This window comes from Rhinolophus sinicus, chromosome 15, assembly GCF_057876585.1.
Source record: "Rhinolophus sinicus isolate RSI-liver-muscle chromosome 15, RSI-T2T, whole genome shotgun sequence".
In the NCBI taxonomy this organism is placed as follows: Eukaryota; Metazoa; Chordata; class Mammalia; order Chiroptera; family Rhinolophidae; genus Rhinolophus; species Rhinolophus sinicus.
Genome location: NC_142515.1, coordinates 4585953 through 4613361, shown reverse-complemented (window position 1 = coordinate 4613361; position 27409 = coordinate 4585953). Strand labels below are relative to the sequence as shown.

At 45.2% G+C, this 27409-nt stretch overlaps 1 protein-coding gene across 3 annotated transcripts in view; it reads right to left on the bottom strand.

The window, feature by feature from the left end:
- Positions 1-26156, bottom strand: part of C15H10orf90 (chromosome 15 C10orf90 homolog) — a 191054-nt gene extending 164898 nt beyond the window's left edge. Inside the window, exons 1-2 of one of the 3 annotated variants that reach the window (XM_019728236.3) lie at positions 25162-26156; positions 2489-2561 (exon numbers count right to left, since the gene is read on the bottom strand). In XM_019728236.3, the coding sequence (XP_019583795.3) occupies positions 2489-2561; positions 25162-25401 (313 nt within the window). In that variant the 5' untranslated portion in view covers positions 25402-26156. The remainder of the gene's footprint in view (positions 1-2488; positions 2562-25161) is intronic. The other 2 variants (XM_019728237.3, XM_074338815.2) reach the window with 2 other exon arrangements.
- Between the last annotated feature and the right edge of the window lie 1253 nt (positions 26157-27409).

Genomic DNA, 27409 nt, shown 5'->3' with positions numbered 1-27409 from the left:
CCAGTGCTGCAAGGGTTCTAGCCCCCCCCGCCCCCCGCCCCTGCCCTAGTCTAAATCTACCATCTCCCCTGCTTGGACCACAAGGAACATGGATCAGATCACATATTCCAGCAACTAAAAAACATTTCATGGGTCCTCACTGCCTACTCAATACAGACTAGAAATAAATAAATAAGGTTACTTTACTCCGGCTCAACATGCTCTCAGAGCTTTCTAACAGTTCCCGCTGTGTGAGCGCGTCAGGAGCCACCTTCAAAGGGTGCGTCCCGTCCTTGGGGCTTACCATGTGGTCAGCCGTCCCTGAAGAGGCCGCCCCACTCCTGCGTGGCAATGAGAAGGGGGGCTTTCAGACATCAGACACCAGGAAGAAACCAACAAAATGACAGCTATGGCCCCTCCCAAACTGGAGATTCCCAGGGCAGACTTATGCCTTGGGGACATCTGCCTGGCCCAGGCCCACGGACGCCTTCTTCTGGGACAATCGCCCCACTAGCCAGGCACCCACCAGGCCGGATCCTCTGAGCCATGTTCTGATACCTGACCTTGCCGCCTGCCCTGAGATGACTGAATGAGGACGGAACCTGAAGAGGTTCACCGCGAGTGAGTGGCCCGGCTGTTTGAGTATTTTACCGCATATGGACCTTGGTAAAAAACGTTGAAAAAAGTTTGGACACCCCTGCTCTAAAATGTTCTTCCATAACCAGAACTTGGGAAATATAGATTTAGAAAAAAGAGAAACAAGAAAGAGAGAGAGTCAGACAGACAGAGAGCTACAGGGGGGAGGGAGAAAGGGGCCAGCAGGTATGTGTCTCCCTCCTCACACAGGTTGGTCGGGCACAGGCCCTGCGGCCCTGACCATTAACCTCTGGCCTCGAGCTGGCATGAACTTGGATTCCAAGTCATTAAACTGCTAAGTGAGCTGTGAGCAGGGGTGCACTTACTGCGTAAGTACCCAATTAGGGCCACTTTGAGCAGAGCTAGTTCTCCCAAGAAGAGAACCAAGGAGTCCGCATCTAGGTCACCCAGGGCAAACTGTTCTCAGAGTCCCCTCTGAGTGTTCTGAGGAAAACATGCCTTTCTTCTCAACGTCCCCAAACTTCCTGGGGTGCAGGTGGACAGACGTGCTTCGTGGGCCAGTCATTCATGCCACCAGACGCGTCTGTCAGTGGATTCACATTCTTACCACAGGCAATTTCTGGGCTAAGTGTTTAAAGGATCCAAACTAAACATCAGCCACTATTAACTTTCACTGCATTAATTGATTCCAAGTTTGTTCTCCAAAATGTGTCAAAAATCCACAGAAAATAATTACAGTATTTATATGTTAAGTAAATACAGTTAAGGTGCTATACTTTATTAAAATAAATGATTACTTGAAAGTATAAAAATTTCCTATTGTTAGTCATTCTTGAAAAAACACAAAAATACAGAAAAATGTACATCTGCTTTCCTAACTTTCCTTTCTGGAACACTGAGTTCGTGGGGTAAAGTCGAACACTGCACTCAGTGGCATGGAAATATCATTTGACTATAGATGAACGTCGCAGCGAAAGTGTTAAAGCATAAGCTATAAACCATCTTTGAGGCTCCAGAAAGGATTGACTATGAAAGTTTCTTTCAGATGCTATTTTTGTCTTTAGTTGACTGTGTCAGTTATGGAAAGGAATTCAGGTCCCTGATGGCTTTGATATAAGCAGGTGGTACAGGGTAATGAAAAGGAAACTATAAATGTGTATAATCACATACATACATATATACGTACTTATATACACCGATTCCTCTGCCACATTTACAAATTAAAATTAAACTGAAGATTAAAAAATAAAACTTGCTACATGAAAACATTCTTTTAAAATTTAGTTTTGCTAGAGTCTCTAAGTATATTCTATCAACCCAGGAAACTTATTACCAGCAGAATAAGTACCATCAGAAATTTTGACCTAAATTCATATCATTTCTCTCATGAAAAGGAGAAGAGCTTGTTTCCACACTATGTTAACAAACTTCATAAGTTATGAACTGTAAACATCTCACCTCGTGTCTTTTACAGGTTAGTGGCTGTGAACGGCAGCTTCATACACATGATGTATGGATGCACAGACACCAGGCCGAGACGTAAATTGCACCGGCCCCATCCTGGGAAGATGCCATGTTTGGCCGGTTCCTCATTCCTGGTAGACCCCGCCCCCGACTGCCCTAACCGGGAACACACAGCAGCCTGCCACCCTTATCTTGGGTTCCCAAGGCGCTCGCTACCTGAGGCAAATGATATTTCCTTTGCATTGTTAGCTTTTTCAGAGACTGCCAGCCTAACCGCCTGTGTGTTTAGAAATTCAAATCAGCTTCAAAACTTGTCGAGCCACTGAGCTATCTCTCATGGTTGGGGCACACTCGGCTCCAAAGCCCGTTTCATTATTAATAAAAGTAAAGGAGAGAATGTAAATAAAAGCTTGAATGGGGATAACCCGTTCAGGGCCCAATTCTTTACCTGCAAGCGAAAGACTTTCATTTCTTTCCCAGGCAGCGTGATCTTTCGGGGGTGAGAAGAGCCGACTATGGATCTGGAAGATAAACAGAAACCTTCCCAGTCTCATATTTTTATTTGCCAGGTATATAATCTTCAATAATGTACATTATTATTGCTAAAAAAAAAAAAAAAAAAAACAAAGTCTCACACCATCCCTGCCTTCTCTCCATTCTCCCAAGAACTGGGGACGGTAACGATATGTCCCTCCATACTGGCCCAGGTAAACTCAGCCAGTCAATAAAAGGCAGGTTTCTGATGATTTCAAACACACAACGAATGTCAGGAGGGAGTAATCAGCCAGCGTGAATGCTGCTAGGAGATCAAAGAACCATATCTAATATTTTTTTCTATCCCATCAGAATGTGAGTATTGAGCAAAAATTGGACTTTTGATAAATATTGATAAATTGATTAAACACGAGCAATCAAATTTTGGAATTAGCATTCAAGACCCATTGAAAATAAGATTAATATACACAAACGTCTTCTGCTGTCTGCAGGTTTGGTTGTGCTGACTTCCTCTGCCAAAAGGCAAAGGTTTGTTTCATAAGTTTATTCCGAAAGCATTTCATTTTTGGTTCTGATTGATAAACTTAGATCAGATGCCAGAGCACCTCATTCCACAATGAGTCTGCCCCCAGGCCCATCGTCCCCTGACACCCCATGACCTTAACCCAAAGCCGAAGAATAAATAACTCTTCTGCTCCCCCCACCAATGTATGAGGTTGGTGCAAAAGTAATTGTGGTTTAAAAGGTTTAAAAGAATTGCAAAACCCACAATTACTTTTGCACCAACCTACAGCAGGCCTCTAAAGCCGAACCCCAGTTAACTCCTTCGTCCCAGGGCTGAGTTAAGCTTTTCAGTGTTCAGGTCCCACTTTTGGCTTCCTCTCATCATCCCCAGCACCCAGGGAACCAGGTTGGGGATTCCAGAGGGGAATCTGCAAGCAAACCATTCTTCTGTCCCAAGCAGGGGCCTGGCCTCCCAGACCCTATGGCAGAGGAGAAAGAATGAGGGCAGGGCCCAGACTGCGGCTGGGCTGAGTCTGGGAGAATAAAAGCTATATCGCTTTTTCTGTTACCCTCTGGGCTCTGACCCTGGGCCTCACCCAACCATCGCCTCTCAGTAACGTGATTATTAGTTATAACAATCCTAAGAACTGCTGACAAGTAATGAGATTTCATACGGGTGGTTGTTGTACTTAGTGCATTCCACACGTCATCTCATGGGATTCTCACAACTGTCGGAAAGATACGCTGTTTTCAGCCCTGCTGCGGCAGCTGAAACAGCCAAAGCTGAGGTGGCCCGTGGGGTGTGACACAGCCAGGGTTCAGACCAGGGTGGTCAGACTCAAGGTGCCTGAGCTTTTAGCCAGTGTGTTCCCCATATTGTTAATATTATTTTTACTACGTACTAGTATTTGGCTATTTGACTGTATACAGGCTTCAGACTTACATACATCCCTTTCTCAGACTTAGCTCAGACGTGTCATAGTGAGTATCGGATAACATAGGAAAGCTTTTCAGGAAGGAAACAGATGTGCAGCAACATTAGACATGAATGTGGAAACCAATGAAAATCCCAACTTTGTAGAAAAATGAGTTATCTCTGCTACTACAAAGCAAGCAGGTGGATCTGAAAGGTATGTGTGACAGAGACAGAGATAGAGACAGAGATAGAGAGGGGGGGAGAGAGAGAGAGAGAGAGAGAGAGAGAGAGAGAGAGAGAGAGAGAGAGAGAATATTGTGTGTGGGGGGAGGGGAGGAGGTTGCAGAGATAGTCTCACCGAGCAGTTTTAAAGCTTTCTCTCTCCTAGGCTGTTGTCTTATATGGCCCTTTTAAGAACGATTTTTATGTGTAATTTCTAAAGTAACTGTATCCAGTCGAGCAAGTCAGTTAACCTGGGACTTGACAACACAGAATTACTTTTTACCCTGTAAGCTCCAGAAGCACCATGAAGTCTTAGGGCGAGCCCCAGCACTAGCCCCACCACTGGTTCCAGCTTCTCTGTCTCTGGGGTCCCAGTAGTTGGCAGTAAATAGCAAATTGACTAGGTACCACTGGCTTCTCCAAAAGCCTGGAACCATCCTGTACAGGCTCTGGGCACTATTGATCCAAGAATTCCCAACAACAGGGTGATTGTGGAATCTCTGTCATCAACTGACCCAGGTCTCAATCCCATCTCAAGCGTCGTCCTGCAAAGACGTGGCTTTGGCTCTACTTTCTGCTGGGTGCTCATTGTAACCCCTTCATGCAAAAGAGCGACAATTTTCATTGCCCTCAGGACAAGCAGCAAGGGCCCTGGGTGGTCTGCACGTGCTAATCTCTGCGGCATCACTGGGCACATCTCTCTGGGCCACACACTGAGTGAGCCCCTCTCAGCCTCTTGAATTCACACATTCTCCCCATCACTGGGCCTTTGCACATGCTGTTCCATCGGCTGTTCCAGCCTGCTGTTCCCCTCGTCCTTCTCCAGATCTCAGTTCAAAGGACCTGCTCTGCAAACCAGTTCAGGGTTCTGATTTCTAAGCTCTGACAGAAGCATCCCTTCTTCTCCAGAGCATCCCGCTCACCTGGGTTTGTAAATGCACACCGACCTGTGTGAATCTACAATAATGTGTGCTTCTCCCCTAGACGGTAACACCTCTGAGAATAAAATCATTGCTGCTTTGCTTGTCAATGGATTTTCAGTATAGGGCTGGACACATACCAGGCTTTCAATAAATATTTGTTGAAAATAAAAGGGATGGAAGAATTAATAAATTCATTCATTCATTCATTCATGAAAACAAAGCTTCTCACCCAGGATAAATTGTGCATATGCTCTTGGAATCCACACTCCTGTCTCCTTGGAGACACTGCAATGTCAAGGACCCCGGACCTCCCTTCAGTCTTCAACTTTGCCCTCCTCAGCATTTTAACCACATGCAAACCTTTCTTAACATAAAAACAAAACCAACAAGCTCCCTCCCCCACACACATTACCTTCGTCCCTGTCACTTCACTCCCAGCAGATCTTGAAGGAGATGGCCTCTCTCTCTCTGTCCCACTCCCTCACCCCCCACTCAGTCATTCCCTTACCAGAGTCTGGATCCAGCCACTGTGACCCCTGGCACTGACATTCCCATCACGCTCTCCAGTGGCCACCCAGCTGCCACTCCAGGGGCTTTGTTCTGCCCACAAGTCCTGTCCTTCTGGCCGCACTCCCTGACCATCTCTCCCTCCCATCTCCGCCTCCCCCTCCCCATTGCCTTCATGGATGCCTCATAGCAGCCTCCTGACTCTCCCTCCAGCCATGTTTCCACAGAGCAAATCCAGTTACGTCCCTCCCAAGCTTAAAACCCTTGGAATTTTAACTGACTCAAAATACAGCAACAGCCAGATCAATGAAGACGTGTTTGCAGTGGGGTTGATCGTAGCAAAACAACAGAAGTGTGCAAAACACCCAGCAGCGGGAATGGCTTTGTGGGTCAGACCATGTGTATCAATGCTTCCACGATCACATAACAATGTACACGGTCCACGCTACAGTCTCTGTATCCATGGACTAGGACAACACAGTGCGGGCGGCCTCGCACTCTACGCTAAGTGACAGGAAGACGTGGCGACTGTTGAGCAAGAGCAAATGCCTACGTTCAGCTACGCGCTAACACTTCGTCCTGACACAGGTTCAGTTAGAGTCTTGTCTCAGGAGCCCGTACTTGGGAGCTGAAATCGTCACTGCCTCTGGGAAAGGCAACGTTTTACAACTATGTTTTTTACTACGTCTAATATGAGTCACATATTTGTTCTTTTCATTGTTTATTGTGGTAAAACACACATAACATAAAATTTACCACTGTAACCATTTTTAAGTGTACAGTACAGTGGTGTTAAATAGATTCATTCATAAAGCTGTACATCACCACCATCTAGCTCCATAATTCTTTTCATGTTGTAAAATGAACACTCTATACCCATTAAACAGTAACTCCCCCTTCCTCTCTATCCCCTCAGCCTGTGGCAACCGACATTCCACTGTCTGTCACTCTGACTACTGTAAGTGGCCCATGCAAATATAATCATGCAGTATTTGTCCCTTGTGACTAGCTTAGCACTTAATAAGACGTCCTCAGGGTCCACCCACGTGGTCCCTTATGTCAGCATTTCCCTCCTTCTTAAGACTGAATAATATTCTATTGTGTGTATAAACCACAAATTCCTCCTTCATTCATCCATCCATAGACGCACTGGATTGTAGCCATCTTTTAGATGTTGTGAATAACACTGCTGTGAACAAGGGTGTACAACATCTCTTCAAAACCCTGCCTTCAATTCTTCGGGGTATAGACCCAGAAGTGGAATTGCTAGCTCTTTGTTTAATTTTTTGAGGAATTACCGTACTGTTTTCCACAGAGGCCACACCATTTTTTCCGTTTTCACCAACAGTAGACAAGTGTTCCAATTTCTCCACATCCTCGCCAACACTTGTCATTTCTGTTTATTGATAGTAGCCATTGTAATAGATGTGAAATGGTATCTCCTTGTGGTTCTGATTTGCATTTCCCTAATGATTAGTGATGCTGAGCATCTTTTCATGTGCTTACTCATCCTTTGTACATCTTCTTTGGAGAAACGTTTATTCAAGTCCTTTGCCTATTTTTTAATTGCTTTATTTATTTTTGAGTTTTAGGAGTTTCCCTTATATTCTGGATATTAATCCCTTACCAGATATATGATTTACAAATATTTTCTCTCATGTGGCAGATTGCCTTTTTACTGTGCTAATATTATCTTTTTATGCACAAAATTTTTTAATTTTCATGAAGTCCAATTTGTCTATTTTATTCTTTTGTTGCCTGTCCCTTTTGTGTCATATCCAAGAAATCACAGCCAAATCCAATACCGTGAAGATTTTGCCCTGTGTTTTCTTCTAATAGTTTTACAGCTTCAGGTCTTACATGTAGGTCTTTGGTCCATTTTGAGTTAATTTTTGTATATGGTTTTAGATAAAGATCCAACTTCATTCTTTTGCATGTAGATATCCAGTTTTCCCAGCACTATTTGTTGAAAAGACTCTCCTTCCACAATTGAATGGTCTTAGCACCGGTGTCAAAAATTATTTGAGCATATATGGAAGGTTTTTTGTGAGCTCCCTATTTTATTCCATTGATCTATACGTCTGTCTTTATGCCATCACCACACTGGTTTGATTACTGTAGCTTTGTAGTGAGTTTTGAAATCAGGAAATGTGAGTCTTCCAGCTTTATTCTTGTTTTTCCGTATCATTTGGCTATTTGGGGACCTTGAGATTACATTTGAATTTTAGGATGGGTTTTCTATTTCTGCAAAAAAAAAAAAATATATTTGGAGTTTTTGTAGGAATTGTATTGAATCTGTAGATCATTTTGGGTGGTATTAACATCTTAACAAGACTGAATAATATTGTTATTATTCTCCTAATCCATGAACATTGATGTGTTTCCATTTATTGATGTCTTCTTTAATTTCTTTCAGCAATGTCTTATAGTTTTCATTAAGTCTTTTACCTCCTTGGTTAGGTTAATTCCTAAGCATTTATTCTTTATAATTATATCATAAATGGAACTGCTTCCATAATTTCCTTTTCCGACTGTCATTGTTAGTACATAGAAATGTAACTAATTTTTCTGTTGACTTTGGATCCTGCTATTTTGCTGAATTCATTTATTAATTCTAACAGGCTTTTTGTGGAATCTTTAGGGATTTCTACACATAAGGTTATATCATCTGCAAAGAGAGATAACTTTACTTATTCCTTTCCAATTCGGATGCCTTTTATTTATTTTTCTTGCCTAATTATACTGGCTAGAACTTACAGTACTATGCAGAATAGAAGTGGTGAAAGCAGACATCCTTGCCTTGTTCCTGATTTAGGGCAAAAGCTTTCAGTCTTTCACCATTGAGTATAATGTTCACCATGGAGTAGGGGCTTTTCGTATTTGACTTTTATAATATGGCTATTGAGGTAGTTTTCTTCTGTTCTTAGTTTGTGGAGTGTGACATACATTTATTGATTTGTTCTCCATTTTCTCCCACTAGAATATAAACTCCACACAGTAAGTTCTTTGTTCATTGCTGTAATCCCAACTCTTGGAACAGCACCAGGTCCACAGTATATCTTTGCAAATATAACTGAATGCATGAAATGACTGTGGAATCACATGAGAAAACGCTAATGATGTTCTGTTCATGTCACAGATAATGTGATTGGATGACTGCTACGATTCCTACCAAGTAAAATTTTATGAAAAAATGGAAAAGGCATACAAAAATGAATACATGCGGTACTCTTTCCACAGGGAGAAACACTTTTCCTAGTAAACAAAAGGTATTGCTGTACTTACTTCTTAGTATTTACTACTCACAGGGAGAGGCCGATTAGCCCCGAGTGACTCCCTCAGTAACTAGTAAGTGGCTCTTAACTCAGTCCTTTCAAGGTCTTTTCTCCCTTAGGTGCCTGAAGCCCTTCATGTGTTATTCAGGGAATGGCCGCAGTAATTTCGCCACACAATAGAGGGAAAGATTTAAGACCCTGTTCCCAGTGCCCCTGGACTCGGATCAAGCCTGGGGTCACAGAGCTGATGTCACGAGGGTTCACCGCCTGCCTCCCAATTACCTCAGTGATCCTCCCACAACTCTGTGAGAGAAGTATAATTATTATTCCCATTTTGCAGGTGTGGAAATTGAGGCACTGAGAGGTTAAGCCACTTGCCCAAAGTCACACACACACCTAATAAGCGAGTAAAGGAGCCCCGATTGGAACCCAGCAATTAGGATCATTCCTTGGGAGCAGAAAACTATTGTTAGGATCAGGCACATTCAAAGAATCATGACACTTCACAACCATGGGCAATGTTCTAGTTTGCAAAGCTCTTTTATATACATTACCTCATTTTGATTCTCCAAAGTCTCTGAGAAGTGGCCAGAACACACAAAGTTTTGTTTTAAAGAAACAAAGTCCCAGAGAGGGTGAGAGACATAACTGCCCAAGGACAAAATACGGCAGGTCTGGCACCTACACTTGTCCCCGACCCTGGTCTGGCGTCCTTTCCGTACCACGTCACCACCTGCCACCTTAGCAGCACTGCCGCCAGCAGAAATCCTGTGGTCACGCCTGACCCCAGCTAGGACACTGACGACACTGACAAGCGTGTGGTCTGTGAACTCCATCAGGAGCCAGAAGCAGCACACTGGCAAGATTTGAACTTGGAAGCTACAATAATACTAGAACATTCCATTTACATAAGACTAAAAGCTGCTTTTATAAAACGACTTTCACAGGCTCCCACTTGCTCTTCCCAAGCCCTGCCACAATAGCTGGGCTCTAATGAGCACATAGGTGCTTGTTTATGATGTTTTCTTTTCTTTTTAATTCACTGAGTCTTCCTTCAGGATATCTGAGCACACACGATAGACCCATGATCCCTGATCTGCAATCCTAAAACCAATAAAGCTGTGAAATCTGAGAGTTTTCCTCTCTGAGTTTATAGAAAACTAATCTGACAGCAAAACTGTACCTGAACTAACCTGTGGCTATTTGTAATATTAATTTATTCCATTTAGTGTGAATATTCATACATTTTATTGCAGAAACATCACTCCGCTTAATTACAAGGTGCTAGTCAGATCCCACTGAGAATGGTATGCAGTATTACCTTTCTGAAATGAAATTAAGAAATCATTGTTGAATCACATTGGGCCCCAAGAGTTTTGGCTGGAGAATTATGTCTGGGTAGCGTAGATATTTAATGAAACTTCCAGCCTCTGGGTTAGGGTTTTCCATATGCCCTGTTATCCTGTCCCCACAAGACAGATATTCTCTCTGCATTTTCTAGATAAGGACCCTGGGGTATGGAGAGATTAGGTAATTTGCTCTAGGTCATAGAACTACTAAATGACAGAGCAAGGACTCTCCCAGAATGAGGTGTTCTCAGCATCCCCCATATTACTGTGTGTGCGTGGTGGGGGGGAGTAGAGATAGTTAGCGATGGCTCCAGGCTTTGTGAAGCATTGAGCAAGTAAAACAGGGACTGAAACTTCATATGCCCCAGGAAAGAAGAGGGAGGCGTACAGGAATTTCCAGGCCTAAAGAGAATCCCCCCTCTACTTTGCCCCTCTGGACACATGGATGGTTCATGGAGAACACAGAGGAGATTCTGAATCTACTCATATCCCAGGTTGTCAGACCAACGGTGGACTTTGGCTGGATCTTCTCTAGGACAATTGTTGGAGGGGGCTGACAGCAGAACAGGAATGAGGGCCATGTCTTTTCAGTATCCCAGTGCCTTCTCCTGGGAATGATGGAGGTCCCACTAGAGGGCAGATAGCAAGCTGTGGTGGGTGGTCCCAGGCTGGACTGCATATGGGTTATCTCTAGGGGCTGAAATACACTCTCCATGGCTAATCCACATGCATGATTGATCTCTGACAGAGTTGCATGTTTGTATTCAATCTTCTGAACTCTCTTCTGCAACAGTAATTAACGTCAGACCAGTTTACAGATCAACAGTATATTTTCTGATTAATGCAACACTGCACCTATAACTCAAAACTGAAATTTATCTCTCTGCCATGATTCCCTCTTCATGCTTCATCTCTTCATGTTTACATCTGATTTAACTTTTTCTAATCTAAAATAAATCAGCATGAAAAGCATCAGATTTTTCATTTAGATTCTCAATTGCCTTTTATTACGGAGATAATATCCCTTATCTGATTGCAAATGGCAGGATTGTTCCCTTGTTAGGGTCTGAATGAAGATGCCGCAGTTCAATCTTCCCATCTCTCCTTGCCTTCTCCTTCACTTTTGTTTGTAAGGGTGTTGTCTGATGGGATTCTGCTTGAAAATGAGACAAAGTGGGATGGAAAGAGGATATGTTATTTCGATCATCTGTCCTCTTGTGAGACACATTGTGGAAGACAGCCTCCCCTGGCCGCCTAATGAGAAGTGGTCTACAGAGAGTTCATTCTGTTTTCCCACCAGGGGACTCCAGGTCCCTGTCTGTTTGCAGAGATGAGTAACAGCAATGACAAAGCACACGGCGGGAGGTTTCTATGCAAACATCAAGCATGGGGGGAACATAACTCCCTACTATAGTCATGTTAATTACCCAGTTACAAAGTCAAATTTAGCTAAACTGTTTTGTATATCAAAGACATAGACTTCCCTGGATTCCTTAAGCGTTCTTTTCAGCTGTTCTATTCTGTTTCCTGTCATCTGCAACATTTTCTTCTGACTTGAAAATGTGAGCTGATGATTCTAGAAACTGAATCCACTTTTTGTGCCGTGTGGAATCTTCCCTGGTAATTGTTTACTGTCACTCTCTCCTTTCCCTCAATTACAGTCCTGAACTGCTTGAAATACTCCAAAATCGAATATAATAAAGTGACCCTGACTTCGGTAAACCTCAGAAAGTTCTGAGAATTCAATCACCCACCCAACCTTATGACTTTTAAGTCAATTGCTGTTGCTTTTCTTCTTTCAAAGGAACAGAGACCAAAAAAAAAAAAAAAAAAAAAAAAAGGCGAAGGTATTTCCTGTTCTTTGGCTCCCCTGGGCCTGTGGGGAGAAGGTTTTATTATCTTCCACTGCTAGTTGCTTTTGCACCCAGCCTGACAGAAAGCTGTGTACAAGGCGCACTTTTTATAGCTGACTTTCACACCTTCTCAGAATTAGAAGTGATGACTTTTACTTAGTGAGCAAGAGCAGAATCGGGTCCAGAATGGCTTTATAACAGAATAATAATAACAGCTACACTGCAGCGCTCAGCTCAGCCCTGGGCGCCTGCGAAGGCTTCCCAGGCATTATGGAATCTCCATGGCGACTGGAGAAGGAAGGTACCACTATAATTGCATTCTAAAGGTGAGGAAACATTCTTCGTAATCTTGTTATAGTAACATCAATATCAATATGATAAACTACTGTTACTGAGCTCTTCCAATGAGCCAAGCATGGCCCTAAGTATTCTCATTATTACCACTTTATTCAATCCCATAAAGGCACTAGGTGATGGTAATATTATTAACTCCATTTTGTATATGAAGCAACTGATGCTGGAGACGTAAGAAGAGTTCACGCCAAGTCAGAATTAATAAACAGCAGAGCCAGGATCAAGATCCAAGTTTACCTGAATTGGAGCCCAAGCCCTGCCCCCTCTGCAGTCTCAATAGAACATCATCGATTTAATTAAGATATCAAAGTTTGTAACAAAAACTTAACCAAAGTCACAAAAAAAGTACACACTGCAGGATTTCAGTAATGGGACCTGCTGGACCAGGCAGCATTTAAGTGGCAGGAAGCAGATGCGTGGTGGCCAAGGGGCAAGGTTGGGGCGTGGGGGTGGCTTGGATACAAAGCGCACAAGGGAAATTTCTGGCCTGGTGGAAACGCCGTGTCATGATTTGGTACTGGTTACACAGCTATACACATTTGTCAAAACAAAAGGAACTGTACACTTACACAATGTATGAATATTAACGCATGTGAATTATACCTGGACCAGGCCGACTGTGTTTTAATATATCATGAATGAGCTCCAATTTAGCTGCGAGTTTCAATTCAACAGACAGAGTTAGTGAGTGAAATCAGACACAGGTTCTGATCTCAGGAGCTCCACATCTAATGAAAGGGAACTGTCTCGGCATTTTATAAACACACGCGAGTACAGGACCAGCACAGACATGAGACCTGGGCAGGTGCACAGGTAGTCAGAAGGGCTACACGCATAGCTTACTGTTGCCAACTCATGGTGAAATATCCATAACATAATACTTGCTGTTTTAAGGGAGCAATTCAGTGAGATTCAGTGCACTCACATTGGTGTGCGACCATCCCCACTATTCATCTCCAGAACTTTTTCATCCCCCCACACTGAAACTCTGTCCCCACTAAACACTAACGCCCTGTTCCCCCTCCACCCAGCCGCTGACAGTCCCCATCCTACTTTCTGTCTGGGAATTTAACCATTCCAGGTAGCTCATAAAAACGGAGTCCAATAACACATGTCCTTTGTGACGAGCTTATTTCACGGGGCGTATGTCCTCCAGGTCCAGCCATGTTGCAGGCCAGTTGCCGTCTCATTCTGTTGAGAGCATTCTTTGATGACCACAAGGTCTTCATCTTGATGAAGTCCAAGTTATCCATGTTTCCTTTTGTGGCTTGTGCCTTTGGCATCGCCATCTTGAATGTTTAAAGAGCATTATCTTGGAACTTGCGCCTTGTAAGTGAAGTCCCATGGGGCAGTGGAGTGTGCACGTGAGCAGAAAGACACATGCAGTGTTTGTGTGTGTGCTGATGTCCATGCTGGCCCATGCACGGAAAGTGTTCGGGGGGGCTCCTCGATCATGGAATTAGGGTCCACCTACGATGCCTGGGAGTTCAGCGGAACTCAGAGTGAACACGGGGAAAGAGAATTAAGTCTCTGGTCCCCTAAGCAGAGTGCCGACCGCCGCAGTGGTCATGCTTTCCACTGTAAGCAGACTTATGCAGAAAAGCAGTCAAATGCAGAAAAGAAGGTAACAGATTCCTGAGAACCAGGAGTAACCAGGCAACCCTATCATATTCCTTCTTACTCATGCTATGTCCCTGTGTGAGCCAACCGTGTGTGATGAAAATGTGTCGCAGAACGAAACGGAAAAATAGGGCAACACACACTTCCTTTCTGTTCTTCATTCCTCAGCAGTGAGACCGAGCCAGGGGGTGTTGGTAGAATATGATTGTGTCAAAGAATGAAATAAAAATCTGAGATGTTTGTTTCCATTGTTCTAGAAAGAATGAAATACATACATGCACGCATGCGATAAAAGTTAAAATTGTATTATTTCTGCAATTCTATATATGAGTTAAATGCTTCTATCTTTGCGTTAAAACTGGCATTATACAATATAAAGGTGAACAGTGAAATACATGGTGACAATTGAAAATTTTGACTTTTCTCCGCTTAGGCCAACATGAAATAGCAAATAAAAAACACCATGATAAAACAAGAGAAAGACAATGGAAGAAAGGATAAAAGATTTATAGACTTTAGTATCTTAAATGACCAATCTTTCCTGCTTTTTAAACATGGGACCCCATGTCCATTTTGTACCACAAATGCTACAGCGAAACCTGAGGAGGGGACCGTGCACTGTAGGAGGGTTTCCTGGAGGCTTAGATTTTTGTTCCCTGTGCGACAGCCAGCACAGCAGCACACATGCACCGGGACCACAACAGCTTCCTCCCTGGATGTTAACCCAGCAGCAGGGGCAACAGAGCAGATGGGAGCACACGGCCTCGCCCCTTCACTCCTGGGCTCCCCTGCATATCTGTCAACAGAGACCCAGCCCCTGTCGCACACCTGGCCCAGCCCCTCATCACTCAGCAGGCTTCCTCTGCAAGGACAGAGCAACAAGAAGCAGCTCACCCAGAGCCCCGCCCTGAGAAGCCAGCAGTGTCCAGGACCCATCAGTGAGGATGTGAGCACATTTGTAGCTAAAATAACGAGTTCTGTGAATGCGTAGCTGGATCAGAGTCACCTGCGCCCGAGGGGCCAAGCCACTGGCGCTGGCTGCAGGCTGCTTTGCTGGGAAGTAGCTTCTTGCCTTTGATACAAGATGACGACAATTTGTTGTCTACTTCAAAAAAACAATTCCCCCGTTTGTCTTCAGCCTTATTTGTTTTTCTGAAACATTATTATTCCTAAATCCTGGATATTTTCCAAGATACTCATCCTTAGAGCTGTCTCCAAGTCCTTTCTGGCTGGAGAAGCAATACACATTAGACTCCCAGAAAGGCAATTAAACAATTTCTCTATTTGGAATTTGATGAATGAAAGAGGTGACAAAGCGAGTGACCTCCATTGTGGAGCTTCACTTGGACGGACTAGAGCTGATTCCTGCCTGTCTGTCTGTCTGTCTGTCTGCAGGTGACCGAAAAATGAATGGCTCGCTAAGGGACCCTAACGTAAGTACTGAATCAGGAAGGTCTCTATGTATGATGTCATCACCCACCACTCATTCTGGCCGCAGGTTTTCCTGTAAAACACACTTCATGTGCATGCATTCATTCATACATGTACTCCACAATGTTTCCTAAAGGCTGACCTGCTGCTGGGGGCACAGTGGTGAGCTTAAGCAGGTTAGGGGCACCTTTCCTCACGGAGCTCCCAGACACAGGCTCTAACTTACGTGCCTCCAGTTCCTTTTCTTTTCTTTTCTGCACAGATACAAAAACTTTCAATATAGTGTGATTGGCAGAATACTCAGATGGTCCCCAAGATTCCCACCCATTGGTACATGTGCCCTGGATACTTTTCCCTTTGAGTGTGAGCAGAACCTGTGAAGATGATGGGCTAGCACTTCCACAATTACGTTATGCTATGTGGCACAAGAGTTTTACAGATGTAACTAAAGTTGATAATCAGTTAGCGTTGAGTCATTCAACAGGGAGGTTACACTTGGTGGGCCTGCCCTAATCGGGTATGTCTCTAAAAGGTGTCAGAGCATTCAAACAGCAGAGATTGTCTTGCTGGCCTTGAGAAAGCACACAAATATGTTATGACTGGCCTGTGGCTGGACCCACATGACAAGGACGCAGGAAAACCTCTAGGGGCTGAGAGTGCTGAGAAAATGGGGGCTTCCGTCTATGACCACAGGAAATGACTTTTAATAATAACCCATGATCTTTAAAGAGTCCTCTGAGCTTCACATGAGATCACAGCCTCATTGGGAACCTTGATTCAGCCTGGAGAGCTCCTAAGCAGAGGGGCTAGCTCACTCACATCAGGAATTCTGACCTACAAAACTGTGAGGTAATAAATAGGCATTGTTTTAAACCACTAAGCATGTGATAATTTGCTTTACAGCAACAGAAGACTACAGGTAGTGTCTGCCGGATTGTTTTGCCTTTTTATAACAGCCAATCAGAGCTGAAAATCCTACACTAGCTGTGACCCTACACTAAACTGATATTATCTCAGTTGTAAGTAAAGAAGCCAGCTGCCTCGATTAATTTACACAGGGCGGTCACAAGGAAACCACATATTCCTTGGACCGCAGAATCCTGCAAAAAAATATTAAAAAGTGCTAATGAAACACACAACATGTGAAAACTCACTTATGATGACGCGCCAGTGCCCATGAAGACGGGTTACAAGAGCTTTGAGTGATTCCGTAATGACTGTGAATCGATGGAGGAGGAGGAGAGAGCAGGACGTACTACAGCATCAAAGACCCAAGAGAATGTGGAAAGAGGACGTGAAATGACTCAATCGAATGGGTGATTGACTATTAGGGGAATTTCTGAGGATCTGAACATCTACGCTTCCATTCAAAGCATTTCAACAACAGATTTGAATATGACGCGAGTGAGTGTTGCATTTTGATTGTCAAACAAATGCAACAGCGTTTGTCCATTTCATTGCCGTTGCACGATCGTGCTGCTTCAGATTCCAGCTTTTAAAGACATGTCATCACGGGAGATGAAACTTGGGTCTGTGGTTATGATCCTGAGACCAAGGTTCAGAGTTCTCAATGGAAATCACCCAGTTCTCCTGGTGCGAAAAAAGTGTGTCAATCAAGATCTAACACCAAGGTGTTTTCTGACCGTGATGGAATTGTGTGAGCTTAGTTTGTATCCAGTAACACTTCAGTGAACTCTGCATATTATAAGCACTTATTAGAGCGTTTAAGAAAATGATGGGCGTGAAAACAGCCTGAGAAATGGGCAAACGGTTTCATCCTCCATCATGACAATGCTCTGTGTCACATATTACTTTTGGTACATGGAAATTTCTGTCAAATAAAAACATTATGGTGTGTCCTCATCCACCTTATTCACTGGATCTGGCACCGTGCGACTTCTAGCTTTTCCCCAAAGTCAAAATGATTCAGGACATCGAGGCAGCCATGACAGCGCAATTAAAGACACTCACGAAGGAGGACGTCCAGAACTGCTTCAGAAAGTGGCAAGAACGATGGGATAAGTGTGTTGAAAATAAGGGGGAGTATTTTGAGGGGGATGAATGGCAATGTGCCTTTTACTGTAATATTTTTTTAAATTTAAACATTCACCATATTTTGTGATCATACCTCGTATACTTGACAAGAAACGTTTTAGCTATTATTTCTTCAAATCTTTTTTCTGCCCTCACCCCTCCTCACTCTCTCTGCGACTCTAATTACATGTGTGTAGGATCTCTTGGTGTTGATATTGTCTTGTAGGTCATTCAGGCTCTGCGCTCTCTCTCTCATCTTCAGTTTAGAAATCTTACTGATCTTTTCTTCTGTAGCATCCAATTTCCTGTTAATCCCATCTAGTAAAATTTCCATTTCACATAGTGTCATTTATTTTCTTCTCTACAAGTTCAGTTTGCTTCATTTTTATATCAACTGTTTCTCTCCCTATTCCGGTGATATTGTCCCTTAAATCCTTGAATTTAAAGGGAAACCATGTGTTTATAATAGCTGTTTTAAAAGTCTTTGCGTGCTAATTTCATCATCACTGTCATTTATAGATCTCCTTCTATTATCCATAATTTCTCCTGGTGAAGAGTCATACTTTCCTGCTTCTTTCAATGTCTAGCAAGCTTTTTCCAGACGGACGCCAGACATTTTTAATTGTACATTATTGCTTGCTGGATTTTGTTGTAATCTTTTAAAGAATGTTGAACTTTGTTCTGGCAGGCAGTTAAACTACTTGAGGGACTACTTGATTCTTTGAAGAATTGTTTGTAACATTGTTATAGGGTAAATCTAGAGTAGCCTTTACTCTAGAGATAGTTCAGCATACGTCCAAGCCATGAGCCTTCCAGAATCTCTACTGAATCTCCCTTATATTCAATGAAGTCTCTGTGTTCAGGATGGTGGGGAACTAGGATGATCCTTGGCCCTGGGTGAGCTCGGAGGACTGTCCATCGTGTAGCTTCCCAGTAACTGTTCCTCATCTGCCAGTTCTTTGGCCTCAGGGAGTTTCACAGCACAGACTGGCTTTTCTCCACAGAGCCGATGGAACCTGAACCAGCCTTCTGGAGTTCATTTTCTGCCTGGCTCCCTCCTCTCAGGAACGCTGTCTTTCAAATTCTAGCTGCAATTCTAGAGTCTACTGGGTTCTGTTCAGGTTCTTCCTTCCTCTGCCACCATCCAGAAGTTGCCAATCCTTCTGCCTGAGATGTCCCCACTCTTTGCCCCATATTCTCACTTCCTCTGCCTGACATGAAAAACTCCCAATCTTCCATGAAGAGCATGCGTAAACGTTTCCCTCCCTGTGCACTCTTGCTGAGTTCTGTGGGTCTAGGGCTCCGTGCCGACACCCCAACTCAGCACTCATCGGAATGACACCTCCCTCACCCTATGATGAGCAGGACTGGGGTCCTTGACCTACTAGATACAGAGGGTGCCAAAAAAAAATGGATACACATTTTAAGAAAGGAAAAGAACTATTAAAATTGTAATACTCAATATATACCGACAACAAAAGATGAACACACAAGTCACGTTGACTTCTGCAATTACAAGAGGTGTTCAAAGTGGTTACCATCAGCGTAATTTTAATACAGCTTTTTCCTTTCTAAAAATGTGTATACATTTTTTTGGTAACCTCTGTATATATTTTAAAACAAGCCAGCCCAACATTTCTTCTTTCATCCATTTGCTCCATTAGAGAAGGAAGAGAACCTGGCTCAGCAGAAACCGAGGGTAATGGGAACACAGTGGGGGCCCAGGAACCAGTAGGAGGTGCTTCGTGAAAGAGCCCTGGGCAGAAAGATGCCTAAGGCAGAAGGAGAGAGAGAGTCAGGGCTCTGTACCTGTCCCTTACCACTTGATTCTGTATCGTCAACTCTGAATACTCCGGGGTCCCAGCTATTGCATCAGGACAAATGCTGCTTTCCCGCCATCTCCCCCAGAGTGGAACATAATTGAGGTAGAATCCTCCTTCTGCCAGTCCTGACTGCATCCCTGGGCAGTCTGCCCCATCTCTCTGGGCCTCACAGAAGTTTTTCTTTGGAAAAACAGGGCTCATGTGCCTCCCACAGCTGTGGTGAGGATCAATGAGGCAATTCAGGGATCACCCAACAGCAGGCCCTTTTGTGACATCTCTGCCCCCCACTCTCCTCGCACACAATGGTCCAGCCCTCACCAGGCCCTCTCTGATGTCTCTCCCCTCCCCCACACCCATGCCCCTTCACACCAGCTTCCTCAACACAGGCAACTCACATAAGCCTCTCTGTCCTTCTCTCCTAGGTCTATGCGGTTGAGAAATACTGATCTGGAACTTCCAGATCAGGGTGTCAGACCTGCATCAGAATGACATAGTTCCCATGCTAAAAACATAGATTTCTGGACACCACCCTGCCCAGAGCCTGGGGCTCTGCATGCTTAGAAAGTTCTCCTGAGGATTCTGAAGGACACTAACGCATGAGGGCCATTTCATGCTTTATGAGGTGCTAAGATTGCATTTAGATCCCTGTAGGTCTCCTGAGGGAGGGTGCGTCTTACATGAAAAATGCCCCATAATATTTCTTGCCTTAGTCGTGTCTTCGTCAGGCAAGATTCGGATGGGTACGAACTCGCATTCTCAACAGTCTCTTGTCAACGATGGAATTTGCAACTGTCAACAGGACAGGGGGGCCTCTGAATGACAGCTGTGCATTCAGTTCAGGGCCGGTTGGGTAACTGCTCTCTGAGTTGCTTGGGAGATGGAGGCTACCAGCCATTGTCCACGGAGGTGAGTGGCCGAGGCTCCTAAGAGGAGCACAGGGAAGAGGCAGGAGGTCCTGAGCTGTCCGCTGGTGGCTAAGCCAATGGAAATATGTACTGTCCTTTAGAAAAGGGCCTTTTCTCAACCCTCCCCACTCTGGAGGGCCCAGAGCCTTCGCTGCTGCCAGAACACCAGCATCTCCAGGCAAAAACATCGCCTGGAGGCCAAGACTTCCGGAAGAAAAGTGAGACTCTCATCTGGCTCAATCTCTTTGGCTTGGTTTGGGACCGAGTACATTGTACTGCGCCTTTTGATAACTGCAAGGAGAAAGGGAATGTTTGTTCTACCTCCTGTTTGGTCTCAGTGCCTTCTTTATTCCCTGAATAAAGTTATCTTGAAGCCCAAGCAACTTAAAATTTGAGTGCTTTTATTTCATATGACCTAAGGGCTCACCCCAAGCGCTGGAAAACATTCATCAAAGCCCAGAGTGGCACTTCTTGCCCCTGGTGGGACATCCGAACCCCACGGGGAGACTTCCACTTCCGGCCATGTGGGAGTAACCAGACAAAAGCTCTGAAGCAATGGTTTCCAGACCTTGGGCAGTAAGCCTTGTGGGGCTGTGGGCCTGGCGAGAGAGGAAATGGGAGAGGTGAGCCCTACAATTGTCCCCACCTGGGGGCAGTTTCCAGGCTGCAGAGCCGAAGGAGAAAGTGGAGGGCCCTGGGTCTCACTGAGTCCAGAGGCACAGATCAGATGCAGACAGGCTGAGCCAGCTAGAATGTGTGTGACCAAGTACTGAAGAAGAGAGAATGCAAGGAAAGAAAGTTCTCGCAACTTGCAAGGGGCTCGTCACGTCTTGGCTGAATCTTGATTCGCACGAGCTTGAGAGAAAAACAACCTGAAGCCAGGAGAGTCAGAAGGGCACCTCCAGGACCCCATCCAGAGATGGAAACAGTTACATCCCCGCTGGCCCTGGTGGAAAGGGCACCGCAGGAAGCAGGGTCCTCCCAGGTTCATGCTCTAACAGTGGGGGTGACAGCCGTGGATCAGGGCTTGTCAGCCTCCACATCCGGCCATTTCAGGCTGGGCTAGGCTGTGTTGTGGGGGGCAGAGGGCTGTCCTGGGTACTTAGGATATGAAGCAGCTTCCCTGGTCTCTACCCCACAGGTTTCAGTAGCATCTTTTCCGAGTTGTCACACCACAGTGCCTCCAGACATTACCAGATATCCCCGGGGGTAAAATCACTCCTGACTGAGGACCGCTGCCCTAGACGAAAGTCTTCAGAGAAGCCTCAGAAGAATCACACTGTTTTCAGGTAACAGCCTCATTCCCGAACAAAGTTCAAGGCTCTTTCAAGGACTGCAACACAATCAAACACCTGCCCTGGGTCACAGTGGCCTTGGCTGGGCTACGGGCTTATGTCATTTTTAAAAGTTCACCATAAAGAAGCAAACAATGTCCATTGACAGATGAACAGACAAAGAAAATGTTATACACACAGTGGAATATTACTGAGCCTTAGCAAGGAGGCGGGCCTACCAGTGGTGACAACACGGGTGAAGTAGAGGACAGGACGCTGAGTGAAATAAGCCACTCACAGCAGGATAAATTCTGCACGATCCCACTTTTATGCGTCATCTAAACCAGTTCAATTCATAGAAGCAGAAAACAGAACGGTGTTGCCAGGGGCTGAGGGAGGGGGACACGGGGAGTTGTGGCCTCATGGGGATAAACCTTCAGTTATGCAAGATGGTAAGTTCTCGACCTCTGCTGCACACTATGGCATTGTGCACTTTAAAACATGCTGAGAAGACACCTTGTATGAACTCTTCTTACCACCAAACAGCAAACAAAAAGGAAACCCGCAAAAGAACACAAGGACATTCCCAGAGGTGATGGATGTGTGTAGTACCTTGACTGTGGTGATAACATCATGGGTGCATGTCATGTCCTAACTCGTCAAAATGCAGAGATTAAATATGAGAAAATTTTTGTACATCATAATTTTTTTTTAAATCAAAATTCACCATGATTCTTACTAATATTTGGCCAGAATTAGGTATCACTAGCTAAATAAAATTTTTGAAAAATGAGTAGGAAGGGGGGAGATCAAAATGATAGAAGCTTGAGAAATCTTGAGAGGTGCAGCCAAATGGCAATTACCAAATACAGAAGCTTTCTCTGGCTCATCTCATGATTAAATGTATTAGAAAGTGTCAGCTATAGAAAGACAGATGGGCAAACCTCGGCTTGCATGCCCCAGCCAGCGTCCGTCATCAGAAAGGTCTCAACGATCAATTAAGAGACGGCGACTCACATGCAAAGTCTGGGAGGCGAGCTCACCTGAAATCCATGCAGGTTCCCTGCGGAAGCTGGTGAAACCATCTCTGCTCCCCCAGGAAAGTGAGAACATGGGCGTGCTCGCCGTGTGGACGGAGGCCAGAACTCAAACACAGGCCCCTCCCATTGCCCAGTCACGGCTATTGTGATGTCTGAAATTGATCAGATATGCACGCAGGGAGAGAACGGCCCTCAACACACTGTGTTTGATAATTTGGGGCATTGTGGAGTCAGCAGGGATCAAGGCTTTGCAAACATGGAGACCGGATCCTAGCACCCTCCCCACCGTCGGCTCCCAAACCTAGTGACCTCTGGGCATCGCAGGTGAGCTGGTCCTTCCTATCAGAAGACAGTTTACGGAAGGGGATGAGTGTGGCCAGAGTTAGGCTGGGTCACTGCTTGCCTCAGAGAAGAGGCAGCATCTCCAGGTGTGAACGCAGCTCAGCGCCAAGGCCACAGGGTTAGAAAAATGCCCGTCGAAAGACCTTGAACTCCACTCAAACAGAGTAGCAGGCCTTCATGGGAAGGACTGGAAACCCACAGAGTTTTTACAGAAAAAAAATCTCCCCAGCTCACTTTTACTAAAGCACCAGCCAGCATCTGTAATCACGCACCTTCGTGCACTGAATTCATTCCAGGGACCTTGCTCATTTTTCACCCCATCGAGTGCTTTACGGGCAAAGTCTGCACAGATTAACCGATGGCCTTGTAGCCTGAGAGACAGAAGGGGTCAGTGGGCCAAGTCTAACAGGCCCCAGGGCTGCTAATTGGGCCCTGTCATCAACGCAACGTGGAAACTGAGCGAGGAAGTTGCCTTTTTTCTTGGGTTTCCTAATCTGAATGGTGCTGACATGCCCTGGTGGGAACAATCTGAACAGTTCAATGGATAAGGAATATTTTAGATTCTGAAATGTTTGCTACTAAAAGAAGACAGCTCAGAATTCAGAGGGAAAGGAACCGCAGATTCTATTAGATAGTTTTCAACTTGACCTGCCCTTGAGCGGAAGAGGCAAGCCCTACCTGGACCACGTCTCAGGTCACGGTGAGGACCAAGGCAGCTGCCCAGCCTGATTGCTGTGGGATGGGTCTCGGACTCATGTTAGCATAAAACCTTAGACTACAGGTCACATTCAAGAAGCAGGCACACACCCTCGACTGTTGGCTGTAACTGGTAATGCCTCGGGTGGAGGTGGGCTGCAAAAAGGGTGTAGCTCTGGCTGTCAGGATACTGGGAGGTTTTTACAGCCTCCTGCAAAGATGCCCCTTTCCACATCGTTATCTTCAGTATTGCTTTAGGAATGAGTGAAGTTCTATGCATGAAAAACAAATGGGGATGCAAGAGCTGATCTTTGCTACTTCGGGTTTAAAATGAAGCCATGAACACTTTTGTAAAAAGCAAAAGGATGTAATTCAACAAGTTTCTCTCTGGAGGACTGAAAAATAACCTCGATGAAAATTATGCAATGATGAAATTCTGTCCCCATCCTATTAATTACTTGTGAATAATAACATCTCTGGTTTCTTTCAATTATACTCTAATTGCACACCTTTGCTCTGGTTGATTGGGCAATGAACTAATGAACAACTATTACTGAATTTAATTAATGCCATTATTTCTGTGGCCTTTATGTCTCTGTTGTGAACATGGAAATTCACAATCCCAGGGCTGGAACTGGAAGAAGCCTGCCCTGAACCCTGCAGAACAGGTTCTCACATTGTCCTGGGATAAGGAAGCCAGTGTGGGGAACAAAAGATGGGGAGTAGTTGCCAGCATTCATGGGAAGCTTTCCTAATAATAGCATCAATATTCAGAAAGGTTACCTTTTCATAAAACATTAGCAATCTGCATGTTGCATTTATCCAAAAAGATGGGTAAGTGAGCTACATGGGAGTCAATTACAATGTCATTCATAATTTATTCCACGTACAATAAAGAACTGATCGGATTTCATGCGTGTTTACTTTCTGAAAGACAACTGCTTGTGGCTTATACTAGTTGCAGAAGACGAATTTTCAGAGTGATTTGTTTATTTCACTTTGCCATTCTAAATCCCCGAAGTTCTCCTTTTCCCCCCACAAAAATAGTCTCTGCTTGAAAATCTGAGCTCCCCCTCAAAAAATAAAAGACCATTCTTACCGGCCTAATTTAAATCATTCTATTTTAACTGGATCAAGCCAAGTCATGGCTATTCTCCTGCATGAACACATCAGGAAACAAATTTGGAATTTGTTTTTAAAGACAGATGATTGCAAATGTACAGTACTAAGAACATTTAACTCACAGAAATGTACTGTGGTTACTACATGTGGATACAAATTATCCAACTCTTTGGAGCACTAATAAATGTTTGCAAATGCAGACATGTGTCAGGTGTAAATTACATTCATCAGATAAGCTTCTCCCGGCCCCATATTTCAAACACTGAAATACATTAAGGGATGAGAAAGCCTTTTCCAAATCCCTTAGGAGAACGAAAACAGATGATTAATTTATTAGTCCAGACAGACCATCTGAACTGTCTGACGAGCAGCACCTCCATTTCTCTGACTTAGGTGTGCGCCCCACCGCTCCCAGCCCCAGTTCCGCCCGCCATACCTCATGTCTGTTGGCTGTCTGCTCAGCTGTCTTCAGGCCTTGATACATATGGATGATACAAACTTTGGCTCTTCTCTGGGAGGGAAACCAGTTGCTCTTCACGAAATCCATGACCATCACATGGTTTTTCAACTCTGTACTAAACGTTTTTATCTGGAAAGTCCGGTACACGGCCGTTTCCGCGTGGCGGGCAGTGTAGCCGTTCTGATGAGTTTTGGTAGGAATTCCAGGGTGCTGCATGATACTCGCAATCTTGTGACTTGGGCTCGCCAGCCTGGCAGACACACTTTTCTTTGTTTAATCCCGGTATTGAGTGCAGCAGGAGGGACTTGGGGAGTGCCCGGGCTCCGACCTCTCCTGTAGCTTCTCAGCTCCACGGTTCCTGGTCCCCATGCCCCAGCTGCAACGCGTGCAGGGAATGTATGTGGACCTTTTGAGGATGACCTCATGGGCCATAAAAAGACTCCTTCTTGCTGCTGTCCATCCGTCGCCGGCGCTGCCACCTGTGTTCTCCGGTCATTCCAAGTCCTCTCTGATTTCAAAGACACATCTCTCTCGTCCGCTGCACTCAAGCTCTGAACACAGACTTCGCCCGGTTACGGACGGTGAGAATCCATATGCTTTCAGTCTCAGGCCCTCACCATCCAAATAAATTATTTACAGGACGCGGTACAGAGGAACCCGGAGTGACAGTGGCTGCTTCTCACAATTCCGGCTTTTTCTTGCCAGGAACAAGAGCAGACTCCTACGACGCAAAGAGTGACCTCAGCCCCGGAGAAGATAAGAAACACATTCAAGTGAAAAAGAGAACTCTGGCACAGAAGCAGCGATGGCTGCAAGCGGGCACTGGAGACGGGGCTGTCAGGGAGCCTTGGGTGCCGCCCGGCAGGGAAAGCACTGGCTTAGGCAGGGCCCTGTCCCCACTCAGCCGTGAAAAGACCCCTCACCGCCCTGACCTCACTTTCCCCAGGAGAAAAACTGGAATAATAATACCTGCCACTTATAGGGTTGTTGGAAAGATCAGGGGAGCAAAATAGTAGGAAACGCTCAGCGTGCGATAGAGCATCTATATAAGGCCTCATCTCTGAAGGACGGGTGCGTGTTTCCTGCCAAATTATCTGGCACTGTCTCTCTCCATACACAGAATCCACTGCATAGCTACACAATGCTGAAAATGATGGGCTCTGAATGTCATTTAGAAATGCAGACGCATCATCTACCCCTTCTCATTTTTATTTCACGTTTTCGTACCTTGTCTGTTAGACCAGTAATTCAGATGTGGAAATTCCAGACCTTGGATGAAGGGTTGGGCCAGGAGAGAGCAGGTGACAGGCACCAGCGCTGTGTTCTGAGTCCACACACAAACTCTGCCGGCAGCTTCCTCCCGGCTTTAGGCAATGATGCTCCCTACCCCCGATAACTCTCCCTCCCCACGTTGAAAGCCATGGGGGTGACCACACGGGTGGGTGACTCCCAATGTCTTTCCTGAAGACAGAGCCGGTCCCTGGCCCAGAGCTCTGCCTCCCTGATGTAAGCAGGAGTTTGGCGCACACACTCAGGGACTTGGGCAGGCGGTGGAATGTAAACTCCCCGCTGGAGGCGAGGGAATGTTGAAGCTGAGAACAAAAAGAGAGCAGGAGATGGAAAAGACTTTGGAGATCACTTAGGCCAACATTCTCATCTGGGTGTTAAGACAACAGACCCACGGAGATTAAATAGCTGCCCGAGAACAATGTGAAGCGTGATTCGCCGTTCCTTACAGAACTGTCCATTTCTGCCTGGGATTCTCCCAAGGACATCAGTGACAACCAGTGGCAGCCGTGGTTCCCATGGGAATGCAGTACAACCACGATCTGAGCCTGAAAGGCAGGCCAGCTACTCCCCAGGGAGGTATGCCATGGGGTGGAAGCCCCCTGATGAAGACAGCCATGGGTGAAATTCAGGCAATGAAGGAATGAAAGTTATACAGGGCAGCAAAGGAAGAGGGTATCGCTCAGCTGGGTGGGAGCTGTGAAGGCCACACCCTATGCCCCCACAGTCGCCATCTGCCCCAGCTTGTGCTGGCGCCTGTCCGTGCCCACCTGCACGCCTGGTGAGAACAGTCTCTCCCATCACCACAGCACAGCCAAGGACCCTGTGCAGCACGCAGCCAGCAGACTGACCATCCAGCTGCCTGGAGGTCAGCCCTGAGAGGTCTGCTGAGGGCTGCCCGTGATACAATATGCAGGGCTATATAGAATACGCAGCC